Genomic DNA, 9,065 nt, shown 5'->3' with positions numbered 1-9,065 from the left:
TTAACCGCTGCACCATTGCAGCCTTTTTTTATTTTTTTGAGAATAAATAACCATATTTATATTTACTTTTGAAAGCAAGCCACCATGCCAAGCAGTTGATATAAAAATCTTTCACAGTGATATGATCCTTCCATAATTGCTTAATATCTTTATTTCCTTTTTCATTCCTTTCATTTTCATTTATTCTTTTTATGCCTTTTCCAACCTTTATATATTCCATATTATTATATATTTCTAACCATATTGCCAAATGATCTGAAAAGAAAACTGTCATAGTAGTTTCTTCTTCCATTATACATATTCTTTCTAATAACAAAAATAGTTTATTTCAGTTTTTGTAGTACCCCCATATGCAACTCCATGTTTTTAATCCATATAATTAATTATCTACATTTTATTACTTCCATAATCTTTTTAACATTCTTTCCTTTTTTCCTTTTATTTCCTCTTAAGTCACAGAAGAAATCTCCTGTAATTATTATATCCATATTTATAAACACATAATCCAGTATTTTATGAAATAAAGCTCCCTGTCATCTAAAGTCTATAATAGTTGTTCTTGCCATTTTAACCAGTATGATATCCAAGATTTTTTCTACTCTTCTACATAGACTTGCTGTTCCTGAACACTGTTCATTCCATATGTTCTATATTTTCCCATCCCATACATTTTGTGTCTATAGTCTTTCTTCCTGTGTCAAAGTACTCGTGTCTCCCAGAATAATGTCAACATCACATTTATTTCACCATTCTAAAATCGATATCCTCCTAGTAATATTTTTCATAATATTAATATTCACAGAAAGAATTCTTAAATTATTCCTTTCTCTAATTTTTAGTTTATGAGATACCATCCTATATTAAATTCTTGTAAGAAAGGCTTCATCTGCTTCCTTTCTTATTTTCCTTTATATTAATAGCTTTAAATTTTCTTTTTCTTTAACTCTTCTACCAGTAGAATTCTTTCTTCATCTTACCATTTTCCAACTTGTATCTTCATCACTGACTTCTGATTTTATCTGTAAATTTTCACCTTCATTATCTTTTTTAGTAAAATAAATTACAAAGTCATTTTAGGAAGTACATTGGTGATTACTTATATAAAAAAGACGTAAGTAATCATAAGGTGCAGAGCTTAGAGAGCAGATTTGGGGTGCAAGGACTTAACAATGACTTACATACCAATTCACTAGTACAAAGGGGCTTACTTTGAATGGTCCATCATCATCTGTAGCATTATCTGTTTAGACTGAAATGGAGTGTGGTTTTCATTTTCTTTTGTTTAGTCAAAAAAATAGATAATTGTACCTGTAATGCCCTTCCAAATCTTCAAGCGTCAGCTCAAGCTTTTTGAAAATGTAAGACAAAGTGCATTCATCAGTATGTATGCTCAGAGCTGGATCCAGCACTAGGTGAACTAGGCAGTTACCTAAGCCCTTATGACTCAGGGACCCACTGAGGGCTGCCACAACATTTAATTGTTAAATGAACTATTGAAAAACAAAAATATGCACACTTTTTGGGTCTGTGCATTTTTTCTTTAAGGACACATGTACAGCAACATGTGAGATTTTAAAAGCATGTTGGAACCCAAGAACTTAGGGTTTTCATCTTAATACAGCAATGCATGAAATTTGCATACATATGCGGTGGTGGTGCTGCAGTAGTGTTGTCGCCTCACAGTAAGATGTTGTCCAGTTCGATTCTCAGCTAGAGCGTCTTCTGCGTGGAGACATGCGTGAATGGGCATACCTTCCTTGAAGGTTGTGCGTCAGAGCTGGCAATTCGGCATGTAAAAATCTACTGCCAATCATTATTGGACCGGAGTTCCGCTGTGGCGACCCCTAACTGGGAAAAGCCGAAAGACACAACAACATTAGATGGAGCTTTCATCTTTTTGGAATGGACGTGGATTGGGTAACTGCTGCTGCTTTCCCTTGGGCGATGATCATTTCATGTACTCAGAGGGGTTGGTGTGTGTGTGTGTGTGTGTGTGTGTGTGTGTGTGTGTGTGTGTGTGTGTGTGTGTGTGTGTGTGTGTGTGTGTGTGTGTGTGTTTGTGTATATAATGCACTAGTTAGGAATAGCAGGTTAGTTAATTAACTTATGCAGGCTCAAACCGGTATTGGCTACAAGAAACAAAAGCCTAAATCCTCTACCTCAACAACTTGACTGCTCACTTAGTTATCAGAGGATTGAAATTTGCTGAATTAGGTAGTTTTGTCTTTTATTGGTTCATACATTTTGTTTTACTGCTTAATGGAAAAAAATATACATTGGTGCATTTTTCAAGGTGTGTAAGCTTCAGTGCATTTTCAAGGAATATGAGTTTCAAGGGAAGATAAGTTTACTGCTGCTGATGCCAAGTCATTTTTTTTAAATGTGTAACTGCTTTGTTTAGCAGATACCCACCAGTGTTTGTGCTATAAAATTTCAAAGGAGTGTTAGTAGTACAACAGGTAGCATACTTGGCTTTCTTGCAGAAGACTGTGGGTTCTATTCCCATACATTGTAGATGGATTACTAATATTGCAGAGGACTTTGGGGGGGGGGGCAGTGCTGCTCCTAAGTGTATCATCCTTTGGATGAGATGTTGGACCCCATCTGTCTGTGTTAATTGTAGGTGCTATGAGATCATTTACATCCACCTGAGTTATTTGAAAGGGTAAGGAGAAGTTCACAAATGCCCTGGCCAGATTTCTCCTAGTAGTATAAATACCACCAAGTGTCTTTCTAGCCTACTGGGACTAACTTGATCAGCAAAGGATATTTAAATTAAAAGTTTTAAATGATATCCTTGTCTCTGCCTTCATTTCAAAAGTAAAGAAGAAAACAGTATGTACGGAAAATAGTATGTACGGAAAACAGTATGTACGGAAAATAGTATGTACGGAAAATAGTATGTAAGCTGACAGTTTAGGGAAGTGTTTATGGCAAATGGGGAGGTGACAAGTAATGGGACACCAGAATGGCTACTGGGGGGCCTGGTCCATTGCCCCACCTAGGGCCCTATTTCACCATCATCTGGTTCTGTGTATGCAGCATACCATTTTCTACATTGTTAAAACTACAATTACACATCTGATACTTAACTTTTAATACCTGTCACTCTCCTACCTCCACCTGTTCTTCTTTCTTGCACATAGCACTCAGGTACAGTTCCTTGAGAGTGGTGCACCAGAATACAAGACCTGTTTTCTGCATAAACACAGAATTAGCTTTTTCCCCCTCGGGTGGCCTTACCTTGAAATCAGAATATGAAAACAGAACTGCAAGGGATTTCAGGTAAATTGCTCCCCTGAAAAATACTTCATAAAAACTTGTCATCCATATCACGTCATGCCATTCATGGGTACAGTAAAATAAGCAGGATGATATGGGAATGTATGCAGGTGGGGGTTGCTACTGTACATGTTCCATGTCATTCTAATAATACTATGCTGAAGGTCCTAACTACAAATAATTTTCTTCTTTATGCAACTTCTGTCAGTTAGCAAAAGACAATTTCAAGATATGTATTCCATCAAAATGTACTTAAGTCTAAATTTTTGAGAAACTCGTGATAGTTTTAATAAGTAATCAAAGAGGAATTTTTGTTTGCGATCATACACTTTTCATTTGATAGCTCATAACAGTACTGTATAAATATCAGACTTTATCTGATTTCTCTGACTGAGAATCTGTTTTGCAAGACTCCCTGTTTATAGAAAATATTGCAAGATTTCTAATGTAGATGTAGAAGTGAGCAAAGCTCATGCTCATTATGTTGTTGGTAAAATTAAAAATAGATAAAATGTTGACATGAGAAAGAAAATCAGAACTGATAATTATTCCTGAATTGTAGAAAACATTGACATGAGTGTATACTGCAATGGTGAATACTCTAGAAGTATTATTAAACATTGACATGAGAGTATACTGCAATGGTCAATACTCTGGAAGTATTATTAAACATTGACGTGAGTGTATACTGCAATGGTCAATACTCTAGAAGTATTATTAAACATTGACATGAGAGTATACTGCAATGGTCAATACTCTAGAAGTATTATTAATTCTGGATCACATTTGTTAGGCAGCAGAAATTCATACTGGAAAAGCAACATATATGTTTTTAGCTTGATTATTTGTGATGTTTACCAGAAGCATGAATAAAAGGTTTTCTAAAATATAAAGCCTACTATCTAGATTCCTGTGTTGTTAGTCAATAAATGCGATAAGCTGTTGCAAAATGTTTTTCTTCATGATTTTCAGAAAAGATGCCTATATGTTATATATTTTTTGGCAAGACGTTTCAACTAAATATTATAGTCTGATGCAGTATGCATTTCATATTGTTTCCAGATACATAGTACTTGATATTGTCATTAAATAATGTTATATGCATTATGCTCAAGATTTTTGATTTGTTATTATGCTACTAATTCATTCATTTGTTTTATGACACTATGATCGTTAACTTCTGAGAGGCATGGTAATAAAGTGCAGTGTCATCTTATAACTTAATCGATCACTCTGGGTCAAATACAGCTTGACAGCTGTCATAATGACATGCGCATAATGGTGTGGAGTAGCAAATGGGCAAATCATCCTACAGTTATGCTTTTCATGTACAAGTAAAACATGTGCATTTCAGAGGACATGTTAATGTTTAATATATTAAACTCTCTGCATTTAAGCATTGTGCCAGATTTCTGTGTCTCAGGTTTTACTTGAAAACTCCTAAGAAAACTCTCCTTCCATTTAACTGGACTCAAATCAGGTTAATGTTGGTATTATAGCTCATTCTTTCCGGAAGCTGACCTAAATAATTAGGACGCACACTGTTGCATGTGAGTTAATTAATTTCCGAACAAGAAATCACTTAGTATTCAAAAATCAGGGAAACCTGGGGTCTCCTTAATGAAGCCTTTCTGAATAAAATGTTAAGTGCAGTATTTTGTAAGGAAAACAAACTGAAATGCAGGTTTAAAACAGTAAAAATCCAAATCAATATATCAATCACAAAACAGCAAAATGTAGTCAGCCGTTTCAATTCCAGCATGTGCAAACTTGCAACTAAAAATATATGACAGTATTGTTAAAAACAAACCTTTGTGGAACTTTTGAAAGCATTTGTTCTTTGCTTTTTGATGCCTTAAGTGGACTTAAGCATCTCTGAAGCAGAAACAGAAAATAAAATACTTCACATTTATAAATGAAACCAACAGATGTGAACTAAATAAAGAACTAACCGCACATACACCAAAACAAATTTATTTTTACAACAAAAACGACAAAACATCTTTCCTTAGAAATACAGCAGTTATTTCTTGATTAATAAATATCTGTTACAGTGAGAAGCTATTTCATTCACATGCTAACACTCATTTGCCTGTACAAGCAGCAGGAGAAGGCTTCACATGTGCTCCCCTAGTATTTCAAGTTAATGCTTCTTTTGAACACATGAAAGAGTCCCTGCAGATCTACAGAACATGATCTGTAGTATAGCTCAAACTTATAAAGTTTAAGGCAGTTAGGAGTTTCAGGACTAATATCTAGCAACACAATATAAATGTACTTTTCCAATGAATGTCATTGAATTACTTAGCTGAAGAACTTAACACTGTAGCATGTATAATATGTAGCATTAAGCTGCAGTCCTAAAAAACAGTAATAGTGATAATAGCTATTATACCTCTACTGCTTACCCAGGAATCTTATAAAAATAAGTGCAAAAGTAATTGTACTTGTCTGGGGAAAAGGAGTAGATCCTGATCCCTGGGCTTTATTGTTAACATTTGATATGTGTCACTAATCAGTAAATCCATTACTGAGTTTGGACGTACTATTAAGGGACGTGTATAATATACTTAAAGTCTGCACATTTTTACATTACATTAAAATACAAAATAAAACTCAAGGGTTTGCACTGTAAAAAAAATTTAAAGTCAGATATATACAGTCATTTACATTTTATGTTAATAACTTTAAGCAATGCTGTGTGGAATCATAATTCAGTATTCTTCAGAGCCAGAGAGTACACTACAAAGATTACAGTCACCCTTTTTTTTTGGTTCATGTTCTTCAAAGTCACAAGATGAAAACACAGTAAAGTTCATGAATGCATTTAAAATATGAAAACACAGTAAAGTTCATGAATGCATTTCATTCATACTCTGTCTAATTAACAAACTGAAAGTTTTCATGCTGACAGCTGAAAATGTTCTGTGTGTAGTTGTCAGCATTAGCTGGGGACCTTGCCCCCAGGTAGGGGTGATAGTTCTCTTGATGGAAATGATCGTGGTGTAGGTTAATCCAGTCTCTCTCTGTGCAGTATCGCTCAGCCTCCGACAGGATCCTGTTAAGGGCTATAATATAGCTCAATGCCATTTGCAAAGTCTCATATTTTGACAGTTTTTTGTCCTGCCCCCACTGAGGTACTACCTTCCGCAGGCGGTCAAAGGCTGTGTTTAGTCCTTGCATTCTTCTTCTTTCTCTTGCATTAGCAGCCAGTCTTCTTCTGGTAGAACTTTCCATTTTCTCTGAAACAGTCTTAATGTCAGGTTCTGTTACCTCTGGTCCTTTAGTTTCAGATTCAGAACCTGATTCAGATTCGCTTGATTTGTAAGAATTCATATTTATAAAATTTCAAGTTGTGATGATACTTTATAGCAGACAAGCACACTTTGCATAAAAATATTATTAACTGCAGCTGTTGCAGTATTGTCTACTGTTGTAGAAGTTATTTTTGATATATAATATTTGACACATTAATAAATAAAACTATTAGCATCTGGTTTGCAGTAAGAGCTATATTTAAACATATGCTAATACATAGTACTTGATTTTTCTCAATAACTCTTTATGTTGCTTATAGTCTTAAAACAACCATTGTCTTTCTTTTTTGCAAGTCTGTGTTCTAACTAGCAACCAAAGGATGTTGTTACCTGACTCAGAACATCCAATGCGATTTTCTGTGAAAAGCTTCAACTGGAGATGGAGTCCGAACTGACAAAATTGGTACATCAGTCTCTGAAGCAAGAATGTGCAGACAACATTAAGGCCATTGATTCCTTATAGGATGACATTAAAAAATCAAGTCCTTGTCTTCACATAATTTGTGGTTCAAAAATATTGTTTTGTTTTAATATTGTAGTGGCTTTGAAGAGATGAGACATCCTCTCTTGCTGCAGTAGAACACTATTTGTTTCACAGAGGAAGGAGGACATTTTATAGCCAATGACTTAAGTGCTGAACAGGTGGTAGCAGGTGGGCTGGCGTCCTTCAGCTTCAGTCCTACTGTCTTTCCACCCTGGGAACCACAGAACAAATCAGAGTGAAATTCTTAGCATCATAGCCTCATCTGCTTAGCACCACAAACAAAGCCATGCTGCCTTTTCAGCATTACTGGCATACCATCTGGAGTAATGCACAGCTCTAACATGTTCACAGCAACAGCCAAAGCCAGCAGACACCCCTCTCAAAAGTCTTAATTATCTTAGCATTCCCTTGTTTTCCTAAATAATTTTTTTTTTATGATAAGTGAACTTATTTCTTCACAACAGGAACATAATGTCCTTGATTATATATTTGTGATTTATACTCCTGATATATCTTAAAAGGAAATGTCATATTTAGATGAAATTAGGCACTAGTTCCATATTAGTTATATTTAGAAGTGATAAAAAGTGCATACTATATCAGTTTCAGATAATAATATGTACTACAGAGTTTTGCAAGTGATATAACTCTACATACATGCTACAAAAACGTAATTTAAATGCATGGGAGGGAATCTGGAATACTTTCAATGCCATTAGAACTTTTAAAATAAAATAAATATTTAGTAAAATATTTCCAGCTTCTTATATGAAAGAAAAAGTTTTGAAAGTTAAATCAGCATTGCATGCAATGTATCTAAATATTTATAATTTCTTATTTAACTGTAACTGATGTGATTCAATTTAATAATAAATTGTTTCCCAACCAGGTAAGTCCACTTTTAAAGCGTGATCCAAGACAGTGTCTGGTTAAGTGACTTACTTAGGGTTAGGCTGTGAGAATCAACCTCTAGATTGCTGCTGAATCTATGCCTGGCAGCGCATAGACTTAAACATTACTGCCAAATGGAATTTACTAAGGCTGGCAAAACATGCAACAAAATAAATACAGGATCTTCTAGCTTCTGTTAAGGATGCCTTCTGTAATCTTTTGTGGTAGATGTAAACTACTTATACACATATTCCACAAAGAATAACAATGCAGTGAGGTTGAATAATTTGAAAACAATGGAATATAATGACCATCAATGCACTCCAATGTGACAGATGTTGGATGAAGGCTGTCAGCTACGATTGTTTTGCATTCAAAATTCTCATAGCTAATAACTAGCTTGCTAAAATGCTTTTCTCATTTACATTCTGGTGGACAGTTTACTTAAAACATAAATACTTAAGTCTTCTGTTTGTTGAAATCACTCATTAAAAAGTTATTTTCACATAATTATTTATATAATTACATTAGTTTACTTACCTTGTAATGTATTTAGGAAGAAAGCACTGCTATAAAATTACATTTTAATACATAGATATTAGATTATTTCATACAGATATTAATAAAATATTAACAACTAAAATTTAACTTAAGGAAAAAAAAAAGGCATATTTTTAGTGAAAACAAAATCACAGTATAGTGCAAGTTCCAATTATCTGACAGTTTGTAGAACATAATGTGCATTTGAATTCAAGAAGCTTTTTTCATGTAAATAATTATAAATACCTGAATCTTAGAGAAGATTCACAAAGGCATTAACTCAATAAACAACCAGATAAATGACTTGAAATCATCAGTTAAAATTATAGAACATGACAGAAAGAAAATGTAATGATTAATTAGCATTTTTTCAAATAATTACACCACAATTGCTGGTACAGTACCATTATAAGTGTATGTACTGCCTCTGTTAGATAATTTGCTTTATATTAACAATAAACATCCCAAACTGATGATTTTTTGCCCTTATGCATCTCAGTAGAGTGAGTGAGTGAGTGTGTGTGTGTGTGTGTGTGTGTGTGTGTGTGTGT

At 34.2% G+C, this 9,065-nt stretch overlaps 1 protein-coding gene across 1 annotated transcript; it reads right to left on the bottom strand.

Moving 5' to 3' along the window:
• Nucleotides 1-6,162: 6,162 nt before the first annotated feature.
• On the bottom strand, nt 6,163-7,102 carry ATOH7 (atonal bHLH transcription factor 7). The gene has a single exon (XM_044055602.1). It carries the CDS (start codon nt 6,616-6,618, stop codon nt 6,163-6,165), a length of 456 nt encoding a protein of 151 aa, XP_043911537.1. The 5' UTR covers nt 6,619-7,102.
• Between the last annotated feature and the right edge of the window lie 1,963 nt (nt 7,103-9,065).

Source organism: Protopterus annectens, chromosome 14.part0, assembly GCF_019279795.1.
Source record: "Protopterus annectens isolate FY-2018-M chromosome 14.part0, PAN1.0, whole genome shotgun sequence".
Lineage (NCBI taxonomy): Eukaryota > Metazoa > Chordata > Ceratodontiformes > Protopteridae > Protopterus > Protopterus annectens.
The sequence above is the reverse complement of the archived record's forward strand: the minus strand, read 5'-3'. Positions and strand labels throughout refer to the sequence as shown.

Excerpts from the sequence above, each read along its gene's own strand:
- ATOH7 (XM_044055602.1), bottom strand. The coding sequence starts at position 6,618 with ATGAATTCTTACAAATCAAGCGAATCTGAATCAGGTTCTGAATCTGAA.